Below are 16,764 nucleotides of genomic sequence, written 5' to 3'. Positions count from 1 at the left end.
GTTCGGGGGTGTCCCCGGAGGAGAGGCAGGGTGGGCACGGGGACAGGGCTGCGACAGGGACGCAGCGCTGCCGGTCACCCTGGGGCCAGCAGATCCGCGCTGGGCAGGGCTGGAAGGAGCGTCCCTGTCCCCGCCTGGGCACGGATGTGACCCTTGGCACCCCTCACCCCATCCCGGCTGCGCCCCCACCTCCCACAGCCTTTCTCCAGCGCTTTTCCAGCCCGGCCGCACCCAGGGAGCCGGGAAGGGCTCGGTGTCCCCGCTGTGCGTGCCCCGGGGCCCAGCCGCGGGTCCCGTGTCGCCGGTGGGTGCGGGGGGCAGAGCCAGCCTGGGGGGCAGGACCAGCCTGGGGGGCAGGACCAGCCTGGGGGTCCCTCCCGAGCTGCTCCATCCAACCCCGGCGTGGGGAGGGGAGCGGAGGGAGGAGCTCCAGATCCCAGATCCCAAATCCCGGAGCGGTGACATCCCGGCTCGCGGACAGCCCCGGCAGGGGGGGACAGCGGCAGGGGACAGCCACACCCGGGCGGCACCGAGAGCCGCGGCAGGGAAGGGTCCTGAGGGCCACGGGGCAGGGCTGGGGAGGGAAGGGGGAGAGGGGAGGAAGGTGCTGGGGCACCCCCGGGTCACGCAGGAGGAGCCGGGCTGTCCCCAACCCCTCGGGGACACAGCCGGGACCGCTCTGGGTGCAGCCATGGCGGGTCCCTGGCAGCCCCCCCGGCCCCGCTCGCTGCTGCTCCTGCTGCTCCTCCCCACGCTGCAGGTGAGTGGCCCTGGGGAGAACGCGGGGACAGGGCGGGGGGACCGCCAGCGCCAGCCACCCCAGGGCCCGGGAGCGGTGACGGGTCCTCCTGCCCAGGGTGGGAGCTGCCCATCCCATCCCATCCCATCCCATCCCATTCCATCCCATCTCATCCCATCCCATCTGTTGTGCTCCCGACCCGGGGGACGCCCCGAGCCCCCCCTGGGCACTTTCCCACAGCTCCTGGGGACAATGAGGTGCCAAGGGTGGTGCTGGGACCCCGCAGGACCGGGCAGCGCTCAGGGCAGAGGTCCCAGGGGTTCAGATCCCAGGGGTGATCCCGTGGGAACGGATCCTCCATCCCACACCACTCCCAGGTCCTGCACCCCTCGGAGGAGCCCAAACTCCCTGGGGAGCATCCACAGGCACAAGGATTGGGGTGGCAGGGGATGCAGGGCACAGAGACAGCCATGGGTGTTCCCCATCCTGGGACAGAGCCGTGGGAACGGCTGGCACCAAATCCCTGCGGGAATGGGGGGGACATGGGGGTGGGTGTGCTGCCAGAGTGAGGGAAACACCCCTGAACCCAGGCTGCTCCAGGGGAAGGGGGGAAAGGGAAGGGAAAAGGGAAAAGGGAAAAGGGAAAAGGGAAAAGGGAAAAGGGAAAAGGGAAAGGAAAAGGAAAAGGAAAAGGAAAAGGAAAAGGAAAAGGCTGGGCTGTGGGAGCACTGGAGGCTTGGAGGGTTTTAGAGGAGACCGATGGCATCAGGCCCCTTCTGGGGGGAAACTGAGGCACAGCAGGAACTCCCTGCCCTGCAGGGAGCTCGGAAGGAGCCCTGCACGTTCCCTGCTCCTGCTCCAGCATCCAGGCCCTGCTGCCATAAACAGCAAGTCAAACCCAGCAGCTCTGCAGCCAAAAGGGGCTGAGACCCCTCTGCCCCATCCAGGTCCTCCATCACTGGCAGGAATTCCTGGGCCTTCCCGGTGCTGTGCCCGGAGCCATCCCCAAAATGCCTTTTCCAGGCTGGAAATTCCCTTGGAATCTTGTGTTCAGCAGGAAAAGGAAACAAAATCTCCTGGGGGAGGTGAAGGGACCCTAAGGAGTGGCTGCAGAGCCAGGACAGGGCAGGGCAGGGCTCAGCCAAGGGATGCTCCATGTTCCATGCTCCTCTCCCTTGGGAAGTTCATGGATCCACCCTCATCCCTCTGTTTCTCCAGCTTTTACATCTCTGCCCCCTCACCTAAAACAATTGGCACCCCAGTCCCAGGTCTGGGCCCCAAATCCCTGGCCCAGACATCCTGAATCCGGATGGTGCAGCCCCCACTGCATCGCCCTGGGCAGGGATGCTTGGGAATGGACACGGGTGGGAATAGGCTCGGGCATAGGCTCAGATCCTCAGGAATTGGCACTCAGAATTCCTGGCCTGCTCTCACTTCAGCCTCAGTCTCCCATTCTCCAGCTGGGAGCTGAGGAGGCAAATCCCAAAGTGGCGATTCCCAGACAATCCAATCCCTGCACACTGAGCCACCACAGCTCTCACATTTTTGGGATCCGGACGTTCTCCCTGGTGTTCCCATCACCAGAACTGGGAATGCGGGGTTTGCCATGCCCGCATCCCACTGGGATAGCGGGAGGTGCTGGTGCCCATGGCGGGGGGATGGAATGGGATGGGATTTGGGGTCCCTTCCAACCCAACCCATCCCACAGCTCCATGATTGTCCTGGCTGCCCTTTCCCCCTCTCCCAAGGTGCGAGGGACTCATCCCGACTGCTCCGTCGTCCTCCACTTCCAGAAGCGAGAAGCGGAATGTCTGGAGAGGATCCGGAGCGAGAGCCAAACCCCTGGGCAGGAAGGTGAGGCTGAGCCTGAGATCAGCTCCCTCGGGAGCAGGGAGGAATTCCTGAGGGGTCCCTGGAGGGTGATCCATGGCAGGGGATTGCAGAGCACGAATGGATGAGGAAAAGCAGGGATTTCCAGGAAAATGGAGAGCAGCACCAAGGCAAAGGTCAAGGAGAATTCCTGGAGAGCCCCAGAAACGCTGCTGGAATGGGATAGGGGGGATTGAGCAGCAGGGACTCAGTCCTGGTGGATTCAGGGAATCAGGGAATGGTTTGGGTCAGAGTGACCTCAAAGCCCACCCAGCCCCACCCCCTGCCCTGGCAGGGACACCTCCCACTGTCCCAGGCTGCTCCCAGCCCCAATGTCCAGCCTGGCCTGGGCACTGCCAGGGATCCAGGGGCAGCCCCAGCTGCTCTGGGCACCCTGTGCCAGGGCCTGCCCATCCTCCCAGGGAACAATTCCCAATTCCCAATATCCCATCCAGCCCTGCCCTCTGGCACTGGGATCCATTCCCTGTGTCCTGTCCCTCCATCCCCTGTCCCCAGTCCCTCTGCAGCTCTCCTGGAGCCCCTTTAGGCCCTGCAAGGGGCTCTGAGGTTTCTCACCCGCACAGGGAGGGATTCATGGAATATGGCAGTGCTGGAGCCCCCTCCACCCCCACATGCCAGGGCTGTGGCCACCAGCACCAGGGTCACTCCACGGTGTCACCATCCCACACCTGCTCCCCTTCCTAATTCAGGAAATTTTACTGCCGAACATTTTCTGAGCAACTCCATTTTCCCATGTCTGGGGTTTTCAATTCACCAATTCACCCACTGAAAACCCAATTTTCAAGTGCTGCTTTTGGACATCCTTTCTTCAATTGTGTCTCAATTTCCATCCAAAAGCAGAATGGCCCAAAAATCCCGGGCAAAAATTGTCACCTGGAGAATAAGGAATGCGTCATTCCAGGGGCTTCATCTCACAGCAATGGAAAAATTAAGCAATAAATGCAGAAGAAGGTGCGTAATTGCTGAAGTAACTCTGCAGAGATGTCATTCATCCTTCAGCTTAGCAGGGAAAAGCCAAAGTGATTGGAAAAGGTCTGTTCTGCAGCCCGGATTGTGCCAGCCAAGGGGAAGGAATCTCACTGCAGGAAAATATCCGAGAAGCAGGAATGCAGAATTAAAATCTGGATTCAATCCTGGGCTTCCTGCTGCCCCCCTGCCCACCCGAGCTGCATCCACCCCTTTCCCTGCCTGTGCCAGCGTGGGGAGCGTGACCCGAGGATGGGCTCAGATCCCATGGACAGGGTGGGAGGAGGCCTCTAGGATCTCCTTATTCCTGCCCAATATCCCACCCATCCCTGCCCTCTGGCACTGGGATCCATTCCCTGTGTCCTGTCCCTCCATGCCCTGTCCCCAGTCCCTCTCCAGCTCTCCTGGAGCCCCTTTAGGCCCTGCAAGGGGCTCGGAGCTCTCCCTGGAGCTTCTCCTCTCCAGGTGAGCACCTCCAGCTCTCCCAGCCTTTCCTCATGGCAGAGCTCTGCCATTCCCTGCACCTTTTCCATGGCATCCTCTGGGCTGTGGGGGCTACAAATTCCAGAGGAGGCTCTGGAGATGCTCCAAAGGCTCCTCTGGAGCCAGGCTGGGAGAGCTGGGGGTGTCCACCTGGAGAGGAGAAGCTCCAGGGAGAGCTCAGAGCCCCCTCCAGGGCCTAAAGGGGCTCCAGGAGAGCTGGAGAGAGACTGGGGACAGGGCATGGAGGGACAGGACACAGGGAATGGATCCCAGTGCCAGAGGGCAGGGCTGGATGGGAGATTGGGCAGGAATTGTTCCCTGGGAGGATGGGCAGGCCCTGGCACAGGGTGCCCAGAGCAGCTGGGGCTGCCCCTGCATCCCTGGCAGTGCCCAGGCCAGGCTGGACATTGGGGCTGGGAGCAGCCTGGGGCAGTGGGAGGTGTCCCTGCCAGGGCAGGGCTGGCACTAGGTGGGCTTTGAGGTCCCTCTGGCCCAACCCATTCCAGGATTCCCTGATTCCACAACCCCAAGAAAAGAAGTGACCGCTCTCAGTGATGATCCCAATCTCTGCTCACTTCCCTGATTCTCCAGAGCAAAAATTAATCCCCACCTTGGCACCGTGGATGCAAATCCCTCCCTGCCTGGACTGACACCCCCAGGCTGAAATCAGAGGAAACTCAGGGGCCTTGTCCAGTTCCACATTCCGTGGCTGGGAATGGGTGAGCTCCGGGTGGATAATGTGGATCTGCCAGGTCCAGAGCTGTGCTGGGACAGGAGCTGGCCTGGCATGGGATGTCCTTGTCACAGATTCATCCAGGCCCCGAGTCTGCCTGGCCGTGCTCATTCCCAAGAAAACTGGAGAGTGATTTAAACAGGAAATCGGTGCTGGAGAGGGAAGCAAAAGCTGCTTAAGCTGATCACTCACAGAGAGCCTTGCACGGCTCTCTCCTGTCCGTGGGGACGCGTCCCGAGCTGAGCTGAGCCTCCAGGTGCAAAAACCCAGCATAAATCTGCGTTATTTTAGGAGCCACGGGCAAATCCAGCCCAGCCCATACCCGGGGTATTCCCACGGGAGCTCGGTCGGACGCAGCCCCGGGAAACGCCGGGTCCGGGGCTAAGAGGGGGTCCCAGCGGCGGGGAAGGAGGTTCCCGGGGCCGGAGCCGGGATGGTCCCGGTTCCCGCGGGGCTCGGCCCGGCCCCGGATCGGGGAATGGTCCCGGTTGCAGCCGCGCGGGGCCGGGGCTGCGGGGTCACCCGCACGTCCCCTCCCGGTGTCACCAGCTGTCCCCTCCCTCCCCCCCAGGCTGCCCGACGGAGTGGGACGGGGTGAGCTGCTGGCCCGCCCTGCCTCTCGGCCAGTCCCGAGCTGTCGCCTGTCCTGACATCCTGCACGTCTTCAAGAATTCCAAAGGTCTGAATCCAGCCGGGATCGCTCCTCCCGCGGGACCCACCCACCCTGCCTGGGACCCCTGTGCCACCCCAGCCCTGACCCCGCAGCTCCTGCCCCTCCAGAATAAATGTCCTTGCAGCAAACTGCAGTCCAGGCAGGGGCTGGGAAAAGCAGAGAACCAGGGAGCTGCCGCAGCAGGACCCAAATCCTTCCATCCCTGTGTGGGTGGAGCCCGCGGGGACCTCACCCTCCATCCTGGTGACACCGGGACAGTCCGCAAATCCTTTGATCACTCTGTGGGAGGGCCTCACCCTCCATCCCGGTGACGCCAGGACGGTTCCCTTGCTGCTTGGTGCCCTCCTGTCCCACGCACCATCCCAGGGCTCCTGAGCTGCCTCCACCCCTCTTGGTGGAGACCCCACCCAGAGCACCCGAGCGCTGCCGCAGTCTCCGAGCGCTTCCTCGGAGAAAGAAATTACTCCTGTAATTTGGAAAATGTTGGAAAATGTTTGCTTTGGGGTAGGAACAGCTCGGGAGAGGCTCGATGGGGCCCTCACAGGATGAATGAGCAATTTTATAGCCTCAGTTCCCAATTCCCTCCCACTGCAGGGATCCGTGCTTGTTTTCACACCCTGCCCGAAGTTTTCCTGTCAGCTCCAGGCACGGGGCCAGAGGGGGTGATGGGATCCAGGAGGGATGGGGTAGAGATGGGATCTGGATGGATCGGGCAGTGATGGGATCCAGGAGGAGCAATGGGATCTGGGAAGGACAGGGCAGTGATGGGATCCAGGAGGAGCAATGGGATCTGGGAAGGACGGGGCAGTGATGGGACCCAGGAGGAGCAATGGGATCTGGGAAGGACGGGGCAGTGATGGGACCCAGGAGGGAGTGATGGGATCCAGTGGGGGTGGGCCAGCCGGGCCACTTGGGTTCCACGCTGCTGTCCCAGTCTGTCCCAGGCCGGGCACTTTGGGGATGCCACCAGAGGTGACACCCTCGGCTCCCCTGAGGTCCCTCCCTGTCCTGCAGGGCTGATCCAGAGGAACTGCACCGAGTGGGGATGGAGCCTCCCCAGCCCCCCCTACCACAGCGCCTGCCGGCTGGAGACCCTCGGCAGCAACAACGACACCGAGGCCACGGCACGTGGGACCCCTGGGGCTGCGGGGAGCTGTCCCCACGTTCCCCTTCCCCACACGGAGATGCTCCCAGGGTTTTCCCATTTGGCCTCATCCTTGGGGGGCAAGGGCTGTCACCTCCCTGCTTGTGCCACACCAGCCCTTCCCAGTCGGTGTCCCCTCACTCCGCTGGTGCTGTCCCTTCCAGAGAGGCCACTTTGTCACCATGAAGGTGCTCTACACCTGCGGCTACTCCACGTCGCTGGCAGCGCTGCTCCTGGCCATCGGCATCTTCTCCTGCTTCGGGTAGGGCTGGGAGCTGCTCCAGCTCCAGGGGCTGGAGGGACACGGGATAAATCCCCACAGGGGTGGCTGCCCTCGGCCTGTCCCCTCCCAGAGCAGCCAGGATCCATCCCTGCCGACAGGACCACCGGGAAGGCAGGAGAGGAACGGCAGCGTTGTCCTTCTCTGGTGGCGCAGACCAAACCCTCGGGTGGCCCTGTCGAGTTCTGGGTTTGCAGATCTCCCTGTGCTGCAGATTTGGGCTCTCCAGAGGTTTCTGGGATGTTCCCCTTGTCCCTGAGCAGCCCCAAGCACAGCACAGCCCCGTCCTTCCTGGTTTTAGAGCAGGAAAACTTCTCCAGGGCTTTGTGACCATCACCAGCAGTGACCCCTGGGCTGGGCTCCGGCCAGGGAAGGAGACACCAAAGCACCGTCTCTGCTCCTGCTCGGGCACAGCCCATCCCTCCCTCCTGCAGGAAACTGCACTGCACCAGGAATTCCATCCACATCCACTTCTTCACCTCCTTTATCCTGCGGGCCACCGCCGTGTTCATCAAGGACGGCGTCCTCTTCTCGGATGAGTCCATCGACCACTGCACGATGTCCACGGTAAATCCCAAACCACAGCCTGGGAACGGGGCAGGGAGAGCAGCAGGAGCTCGTGGGAAGGGCTTGGTGGGGCTCGGGGTGGATTTTGTATGGAAGAGGAGAGAGAGAGGCTCTGAGGTGGAGGAAATCCTGCCGTGGGGAGGTTCAGCATTTCTGCATTTCTGTCTGCACAGGGAACAGGTTCTGTCCCCAAAGCTGCCCCTGGCCTCAGGCTGAGTGTCCCCAGTGGTGTCCCCAGTGGGGCCAAAGCTCAGCACAACCCCAGCAGCACCAGGTACTGCTCAGATTTGGGGTTTTCAATCAAAACAGGAACCCCTGAGTGAGGATACGACACCGAGAGCACCACGGACACAACCACGGGGTTCTTAAAGGTCCCACAAAACCAGCCCGTGGTCACCTGCCCGTGGGGCACAGGCAGAGCAGAACCTGGTGCAGATGGTGTGAGGGACTGGGGCAGAGTCCCTGGGGCTGTACTGAAGGGTCATCACTGAAAGGTCATCACAGGTGTCCTCAGGAGGGGCATGGGGAGGGTGACACCCCCTGTGTCCCAGCACAGGCTCTGTGCACCCTGAGCGTCCCCCTCCTCCCCTGGCAGGTGACCTGCAAAGCAGCCATCGCCTTCTTCCAGTACTCAGTGCTGGCCAACTTCTACTGGCTGCTGGTGGAGGGGCTGTACCTGCAGACGCTGCTGCTGCTCACCTTCACCTGCGACAGGAGCTACACCTGGGGCTACGTCCTCGTCGGCTGGGGTGGGCGTGGGGACACCCCGGACACCCCCGGCACATCCACGGGCAGGAACCACCTGGGAATGGCCAGATCCGAGACCCACCTGGCCAGAAGTCGCCAGCCTGAGGTCCCATGGGCTGCTCCCAGCACGGCCCCACCCCAGCATGTCCCTGGCTGGCCTTGGTGGGCACCCACCCACTCCTGCCAGCCCCTGGAGCTGCTGGGGAAGCGTGGCCTGATCCAGGACAGGTCCTCCCTTCATCCCACACCCAGCCGGGGCTGGGAACACCCATGCCAGGCGCTGGGTGGGTGTGAGAGCACACGGGGGCAGGAGGGTGGCCGGGAGGTGACACAGACACAGCGCCATCAGTGGCACCATTTCCTTCTCCTGGAGAAGGTGGGAAGGTTGTTACCTTCCTGCCACATCCAGAACTGACCGGGACACGCGTTTCTGGGGACAGAGGGGTGGCACAGGGACCCCCCAGAGCACTGGAGGGACCATCCCTGCCTGTGTCCTGTCCTTGCAGGTGTCCCCATGGTCACAGTCGGGGTGTGGGTGATCACCAGGCTCCAGTACGACAACCACGGGTAAGAGCAGCTGCCCTCGGCCCTCTCCAGGCCACCTCGGCCCTCTCCAGGCCACTTCAGCCCTCTCCAGGCCACCTCGGCCCTCTCCAGGCCACCTCAGCCCTCTCCAGGCCACCTCGGCCCTCTCCAGGCCACCTCAGCCCTCTCCAGGCCACCTTGGCCACGTGTCCCAGTCCAAGTCCTGGGGGTGAACCTTTGGCTCAGGAGGGGAGGACGGGGCCAGCACTTTATGGAAATGTTATTTCTGTTCTCTGCTGGGTCCCGGGGCAAGAGGGGTGCAAAGGGGGCAGGGGGCTGGCCAAAGAGGTGGCAGAGGGACAGCTGGGCCACACAGGTCCCAGTGGGTGCCAGAGCCACCTCTCCTGTCCCGTAGGTGCTGGGATGACTACTCCAGCCCGTACTGGTGGGTGATCAAGGCTCCCATCCTCCTGGCCATATTTGTGAGTGTGTTCCCTGCGAGTCCCAGCCCCGAGCCAGGGGTCCCACAGGGCCGGGGGCCCAGCCAGGGGCTGTGCAGAGCCTGAGACGTGGCTTCCCGGGCCAGGTGAACTTCCTCATCTTCCTCAACGTCACCAGGATGTTGGCACAGAAGATCCGGTGCCCAGACCTCAGCAAAACCCACAAGCAGCAGTACCTGTAAGGGGCAGGGCTGTGCCCACCCGGGGTCTGGGCTCCCAGGCCAGAGGGACCCTCCTGGGAGGAGCACAGAGGACAATCTTGCAGCCTCCAAGGCCTGCCTTGCACACAGAACCCACTTGGGGTTAAGACCAAGATTTTGGGGAGGCCTGGTGGGGCAGCAGGAGCACCCAGACCCCTCTCACCCCCCACAGGAGGTTGACCAAGTCCACGCTGCTCCTCATCCCCCTCTTCGGGGTGCACTATGTGGTGTTCGCGCTCTTCCCTGAGCACGTGGGCGTGGACGCCCGGCTCTACTTCGAGCTGGTGCTCGGCTCCTACCAGGTGAGGTGGGCAGGGGAAGCCCCCATGCTCCCACCCCAAACCCCAGCAGGAGCCCCGGGGACGTGGGGCTTTGGCCCCTTTTGGGAGAGGGTGTCCCCCAACCCCTGGGGCAGGGCACAAGGGCTGGGCCTGGAGAAGCTGGCACTGATTTCCTCTGCCCTGGGGTGGGTCGGAGCTGTGGGAGGAGGTAAAGGCAGGGGGGAGACGAGCACAGAGGGGTCTGGCCCCTTCCTCTGGGTGAAAACTGCTCCTCCTGTCCTCTCCAGGGCTTCCTGGTGGCTCTGCTCTACTGTTTCCTCAACGGGGAGGTGAGTGCGTGTGTCCCCCCCCAAGCCCCGGGCACCACGGCGGGCACAGGGACACGCCGAGGGTGCCCCAAAGCCACACATGGGCACAGGGACACTTCCCCTGCCCCCCCGCCCCCCCAGCCCCCTCGGCTGGGTGCTGCCCGGTGTCCCTGGGTGCCAGCACGGCCCGTGGCATTGGTGCAGGTCCGGGCTGAGATCAGGAGGAACTGGGGCAAGTGGCAAAGGTCCATGGAGAGCAACGTCTTCAACCTGGCCACCCAGGACTTCACAGCGTGACTGGCACGGCACTCCAGGAGAGTGGAGCTGCTGGAGGTGCAGCTCCATGGCTGTGGTCCCAGAAAGACCCAAACCCCCCGATTTTGGCAGTTCTGGGTCTGGCACCCTCAGAGGGTGGTGAGAACAGCCATGGGAGAGGCTCTGCCCGCTCAGTGCTGGTGGATCTGGCACCCTGTGGTGGCATCTCACCCACCCGGAGCTCTCCTTGCTTCGGGGCAGAGTTTCGGGCAAAGGGAAGGGAAGTTCTCCACTTTTCTGGGCAGGAGACACAAAACCCCTTTTTCGAAGGACAGCTGGTGGGTTTTGCTTGCACTGGAAGGGAGATGAGCTGCCCCGACACTGAAGGGATTCACTGATGGATATTTTCCCCCTTCCTTGCTTTATAAAATCATTTCCCTGCTAGGAAGAGTCCTAAACACAGCCAGGAGCCACCCTGGGGATGGGGGAAGGATATGGAGAGAGGCAAAACCCCACAGCTCCACAGGAGCCCCCAGTGGCCTCAGTTCCTCCCCGCGTCCCTCCCTCCCGTGTCTGATTGAGCTGGAGCTGTTCCCTTGCCATGAGAGCTCTCCCAGCCCTTGAGGAATGGGACTCCCCTGGCTTCCCTGGGGTTCATTTTCCAGGGATAGGAAGGGTTTTGCCAATAAAATCTCGTTCTCAAGTCCCGCCTCACTTTTCAGAGGGTTGGTTTGCTCCACAAACCCGGAGAATTTGGGACTGGGGGTGCTGCAGGATGGAAATCCTGCCCATGGTGGAATGCCTGGAAGTAGCTCCCAGGCAATCTCTGCTCTTGCCCTGCCTGGTGAAGCTCACAGGGAGGAGATGGAGGAGGAAGGTGAGGAAGAGCCCCACGAGCTGTCCCAGAGGTCCTGGGGTACCCTGTCCCCTCTGGGCCAGCACTGCCACCACCACCCCCCAGCCTGGCCCTGTTCCCTCACTGTGAACATCCTTTGTCCTCCCAGACTGAGCTCCTGCCCTGGCAAACGGCGCCTCCAGGAGTGAGAGAGGCCCCAGATGCCCTTTTCCCAAACTTCCTGGCCTCTCCCATGCTCCCGCGACTGGAGCCACCCGATCCCGGCCTCGCTTCTCACTCTGCCTGGGCTGTCATTTCTCCGTGGCGCCACGTGTCCTTCCCTAAATAAACCCCACTCGCTGGCCCCTGTCCAGACTGCAGGATCTCCAGAGATCCCATCTGGGAGGGCACTGAGAGGGGAACGGAGCCCCAGAGCTGCTTTGGGGTGAGATGGGAGATGTTCCATTAGAAAACCCTCCAGAGCCAGCACATCCTGAACCACCGGGAAGCCTCCGGAGGAGCTCAAGAGCTGTCAAATAAATCCCCATCTGCAGCCAGGAAGGGACCTCAGGTGAACAGAACCTCTCTCCATCATCAGTGATGATGGCATGATTGGCAGGGATGGGGCAGCAGCGGGTTGAGCCAGGCCGGGGGATGCTCACTGGGAACATCTGCTTCCATAGGACTTTGAAAAACTCTGGATTTGCACCTATTTCCAGCTGCAAAGGGGCTTCCGGGGTGATAAATGACCCCAAAGGACCCTCTGGGGTTTGCTGGGCTCTGAACCCCATGGCCTCCATGCAGGACAGGAGCCCAGTGTGGGTCCAGGAGGGGACTGGGAATCACCCTCAGAATGCAGGGAAGGTTTTCCAAAGGCTCTTCAGCTGCAAAAGGTCATGGAAAGGGATCTTAAAGGGTTGGAAAAGACCTAAAAGCTCATGGGCAGGGACACCTCCCACTGTCCCAGGCTGCTCCCAGCCCCAATGTCCAGCCTGGCCTGGGACACTGCCAGGGATCCAGGGGCAGCCCCAGCTGCTCTGGGCACCCTGTGCCAGGGCCTGCCCACCCTCCCAGGGAGGAATTTCTTCCAAAGATCCTCACGATCTTAGGGATTTTTCCCAACGGAACCGATCCTGAGGCTGTGTTTGGGAGGGCTGAGCCCGGGCACAGCAGGGTCGCTTTCCCGCATCCCTTCTCCAGCGTGGCCGGCAGTGCCACAGCCCGGCACCCCCATCACCCACGAGGTCCCCGCGGGGCCAGAGCGGTGTCTGGGGACGGGGATGTTGTGCCTGGAGCCGGAGGGTGGCACTGCGGCCCCTCCACAGCGGCGACAGCGGCCCGGGGTGGCAGCGCTGGAGCGCGGTGTCCCCGCGGAGCGCGCCGGGCACAGCGGGGGCACCCCGGGGTGACAGCGACCACTGACCCCCGGCCCCGAGAGCCCCAGCGAGTGAGGTAAGGGTCACACTGCTCTGGCCACTCGGGAAGAGCTGGGACAGCCCGGCCAGGTGCGGGTTAACCAGCGATGGGAACGGGAGTGGGGCCGGGGGCTGGGAGCGCCGCGCCTGATGCCGCTGTCCGTGCCCGCATTCCCCGCTCCTCCGGAGCTGCCAGGGCTCCCTGCCTGGGCGCACAGGGTGCCCTGGGCTTCCGTCTACGCCTTCATCCCACTCCGGGATGGTCCCGCCTTCGCAGCTCGGGGAATTCGCCCTCCCCGTGTCCCAGCACAGCGGGAGCTCCCACCTTTCCCTGTGCGGGCAGCTCCGCCTGTGCCCAGGGACCCGCAGAGCCCCGGGGACGCTGCCAGTCCCACGGCGGGGACAGTGCTGGCAGCGCAGGAGAGCTGCAGAGGGACTGGGGACAAGGCATGGAGGGACAGGACACAGGGAATGGCTTCCCAGTGCCAGAGGGCAGGGATGGATGGGATATTGGGCAGGAATTGTTCCCTGGGAGGGTGGGCAGGCCCTGGCACAGGGTGCCCAGAGCAGCTGGGGCTGCCCCTGGATCCCTGGCAGTGTCCAAGGCCAGGCTGGACACTGGGGCTTGGAGCAGCCTGGGACAGTGGGAGGTGTCCCTGCCAGGGCAGGGGGTGGCACTGGAGGGGCTTTAAGGTCCCTTCCAACCAAATCCATTCCATGACCCTGTGGTGGATCCAGCACCGCAAGCCAGGGCACCCCAAACCACCCACAGTCCCCAAGGTTGGACCAAGCATTGCCCTGATCCCACCCTGGAAACACAAGGACACATTTTTCCCACCCGGATCAGTGCTGTCGGTACCTCTGGATACTCCAAGCTCCCATTCCCGTTGGGATTCAGTTGGTTTTGCCGACAGAACTGTGCCTCTGTGCCCTGCTGGGGACCCCGGGTGTCCCCACCATCCACAGGGCAGGAGCCACATCCCAGGGGTTCCACCCTCACTCCAGGCTTGCTTTTAGTCTGCGAAAAGCAAAAATGGATCTGCACAGCTTGAAAAGTCCTCCCGTGGTGACTGGGCTGGGCTTGGGGCAGCTGCTGGGAGCCACCAAACATCCCCTGAATTCCCTTGTGACCAACAGAGGGAGTGGAAATCCCCGCAGCCACAGCAGGAGGGTGTCCCTGTCCCTGTCCCCGTCCCTGTCCTTGTCCCCAACCCTGCCCCTTTCCCTGTCCCCGTCCCTGTCCCTTTCCCTTTCCCTGTCCCCGTCCCCATCCCTGTCCCTGTCCCTGCTGTCCCCCCAGCCAAGCCTGCTGGCCCGGGATGCGCAGGGAATGCTCCGTGCCCAGGGATCGTGGCTGTTCTGCTGCTGAGCCCCCAGCGGGCTCCCAGTGCCAGCCCTGTCCCACAGCCGCCCCTGGGAGCTGATCCCGGCTATTCCCTCCCTCCTTCCCTCGGCTTTATCCCTCCGAGCCTGCTCAGGGCTCCAAGCCAGCCAGAAGAGCCCTGATTTTGAACTGAAGAAATCCAAATTATGCCTCCCAAAGAACACCTTTGGAATCCCTGCACGGAGCGAATCCTGCACCAGTTTTCCCTGGAGAGCTGAAACAGCTCCGGCTCTGCCTCATTCCCACAGCCTCACACAGGAAAGGAAAATCACGGAGGGAGAAGCAGAATCAATCCAAGGAACTTCACTTCCCAGGTCCCCGGGTGTCAGGGCTGCGGGCCCAGCCATGGCTGGATGGATTGTGGAGGATGTGGGGAGGACAGGGGCGAGGGGCTGAGCGGGGCAGGGGATTCCCATGGGATTCCAGGCTGAGAAGGGCAGGGCCTGCAGCTCCACTGAAGCCACCCCAGCACTGGGAAGCTCCTCCGGGGTGTTTTGGGGCTGGAAAAGCAGAAATGATTCCCAGAGACAGTGGTTTTGGGGAGGTGACAAACCCCTCTGGCCAGGCTGAGTGTTGGGGTGGCTGCTGCACCCCAAACACGGCCCCGAGCACCCCAAAAGGGGTGACCCTGCAAGCTGGGTGCCCCTCCAGCCTCTCCTCCCGACCCTGGGTGCACCCCGAGCACCCTACCAACCCCAGAAGTGCCTGGGCTTGGCAGGAGCATCCAAAGGCCCTGTCAGGAAGGGCAAAAGGGGGGACAAATCCCTTCTTCTGTGTCACCCCAGTTCTGGCTCACGGGGGTCCCCGTGGGCAGGACATGTGAGGGACAGGGCCCTCGGACGCTCCGGGGATGTTCTGGTGCAGGAGGGTGGGCGGGGGGACAAAGAAGTGACAGTCACCCCTGGTTTGCCAGCGAGGGGAGGAGCGTGGCTGCTCCCGGGTGCTGAACAATGGCAATGCCGCTCCCGCAGAGCCACGGGCTCGGGGACAGAGGTGGCAGCGACCGTGGCACCGAGTGCCCCCCGCCCTCGCAGTTGTCCCCTGCTCTTTGCAGTCGCCTGTCACCGATGGGGAGGCGCTGGCCAAGGTCGCTCCCACCTCTCCTCCACCTCCCCGCGTCCCACGGGCGCCACAGCCAGCCCAGAGCCACCTCCACACCTGGGACACCGCGCTGTGCCCGGGCGGGCGCGGGGCAGGGGGGTCCCCGCGGGCAGGAGCCGGGGCCGGGGGCGATGGGGCCGCGGGGGCTCCGGGCCCGGCAGAGCCGTGATTGGCGCGGCGGGGGACGAATGCCACGGCTGAGACGGGCCAGGCTACCTGAAGGACCCCGCATGTCCTCAGGTTTCACTCATGACCATCTGACAGCAGCAGCAGCTGCGCTGCCAACTCGCCGAGCCAAAGCCTCCAGGAGCCGAAGGAGAGGGAAATTCGGGCCCTAAAAGGTCTCTCCGTGGGAATTCGCACTCTCCACCCAACAGTAAGTACTGGGGTCAGCCCTGGGCTGCTGCCAGGGCCCCCGGGCAGGGGCTGCAGGGCCTTGGTGTCCCCAGGTTTGTCGTTGCCACTGTGCCTGGAGTGGCACCGGCAGTGTCCGGGGGTTTGCGGTCCGAGCGCTGGAGGTGGATGGGACCAGGACAGACCCAGCTGTCTCTGGGGGTGTTTAGGGCTGGAGGCACCTGCTGGACCCCCCTGCATGGAAAACTGTCCGGGACAGGGGAGAAAGTCCCCACAAGGCTGCAGGCAGAGCACGGGGACGAGGGTGGCAGCAGCCAGTGGGCCCGTGGTGGCCACAGAGCTGTGTCAGGGTGAGAGGGGACAGTCGGGGACGTGACGGGCAGTGGGTTCCCGAGCCACCTTCCCTGCTGCAGTAAAGGAGCCACAGGCAGGGCTCACAAGTCGCAAGGCTCCTTTCTCCTGGCTTCTCCTCCTGGAGGTCTAAATATAAACCCCGGCCTGGGCAAGCCAAGGTTGCAGGAAAGGTCTGCGGGTGCTCCCAGTGTCTCCTTTCGGGAAGGGCCCTGTCCCTGCAGAGCCCCCGTCCCCCGTGGGGCAGCGGGGAGGGACCCCGAGGGCAGAGGGGGGGGATGGGACCCCTGTGCCGTGCGGGAATGTCGGGGATGGGGTGGCAGGGAACGGGAGGCTGTTCCCACACCGGGCTGCGGGTGCACAGGCACAACCAAAGGGTGCCAGGGTGAGCCCAGGGTGGGGTTCAGGGCTCAGATCCTCCCCATGGGAACCAGGCAGCGCCAGGATGAGCCCAGGGTGGGGTTCAGGGCTGGATCCCCCGTGGGAATCAGGCAGTGCCAGGCTGGGGTTCAGACCGGGTTTTTGGGTGCTGCATCCCCCCTGTGCCAGCTCCCATCACTCACTGCACGGGCAGGGCCTGCTGTGCACCCCAGAGCCGTTTTGGGGTTTATCCAGGGGCACTCAGCCCCCATTCCCCCCATTCCCCCCATTCCCCCCATTCCCCCCATTCCCCTATCCCGCACTCCCGGGCCGGTGCGGAGCTGCAGAGGGAAGTTTGCCGAGGAGCACAAGCATTTCCTGCCCTGCCCGCACGGGCACTGCTGGAGCTGTCAGGGATCCGCCTGCGGCAGGCGGGGGATGGAACTGCGGCTACGAGCGAGGAACAACAATTCCATAAAGCCCTGGGGACAGCAGGACATCCCCGTCAGTCCCGTTATCCCGGCGAGATCCTGGGTGGGCTGATGCAGTGCTGGAACTGCCTCCCCTGGTCCTTTCCAGGAAAAATGCAGGATTTATAATGGTTTGAGGGGGAAGGAGCCTATTTACAGGAGCTGATTAACGAGCACCAAGTCCCGCCTTGTCTCTGCTGTGC

The 16,764-nt window shown here is 63.2% G+C and overlaps 1 protein-coding gene across 1 annotated transcript; it reads left to right on the top strand.

Moving 5' to 3' along the window:
* Positions 1–487: 487 nt before the first annotated feature.
* LOC116435412 (vasoactive intestinal polypeptide receptor 1-like) lies at positions 488–10,977 on the top strand. The gene is made up of 13 exons (XM_032091734.1): positions 488–760; positions 2,488–2,593; positions 5,383–5,490; positions 6,499–6,608; positions 6,793–6,890; positions 7,343–7,475; positions 8,071–8,224; positions 8,729–8,789; positions 9,163–9,229; positions 9,334–9,425; positions 9,620–9,749; positions 10,016–10,057; positions 10,241–10,977. The coding sequence occupies exons 1-13, from the start codon at positions 692–694 to the stop codon at positions 10,331–10,333; spliced, it is 1,263 nt and encodes a 420-aa protein (XP_031947625.1). The 5' UTR covers positions 488–691; the 3' UTR covers positions 10,334–10,977.
* The last annotated feature ends 5,787 nt before the right edge of the window (positions 10,978–16,764 follow it).

Source organism: Corvus moneduloides, chromosome 26 (genome assembly GCF_009650955.1).
Source record: "Corvus moneduloides isolate bCorMon1 chromosome 26, bCorMon1.pri, whole genome shotgun sequence".
NCBI classification, from domain to species: Eukaryota; Metazoa; Chordata; class Aves; order Passeriformes; family Corvidae; genus Corvus; species Corvus moneduloides.
The sequence above is the reverse complement of the archived record's forward strand: the minus strand, read 5'-3'. Positions and strand labels throughout refer to the sequence as shown.

Coding starts and splice junctions, on each gene's coding strand:
- LOC116435412 (XM_032091734.1), top strand. CDS start 692: ATGGCGGGTCCCTGGCAGCCCCCCCGGCCCCGCTCGCTGCTGCTCCTG. Junction 761..2,487: donor TGCTCCTCCCCACGCTGCAG/GTGAGTGGCCCT, acceptor CCCTCTCCCAAG/GTGCGAGGGACTCATCCCGA. Junction 2,594..5,382: donor CCAAACCCCTGGGCAGGAAG/GTGAGGCTGAGC, acceptor CCTCCCCCCCAG/GCTGCCCGACGGAGTGGGAC.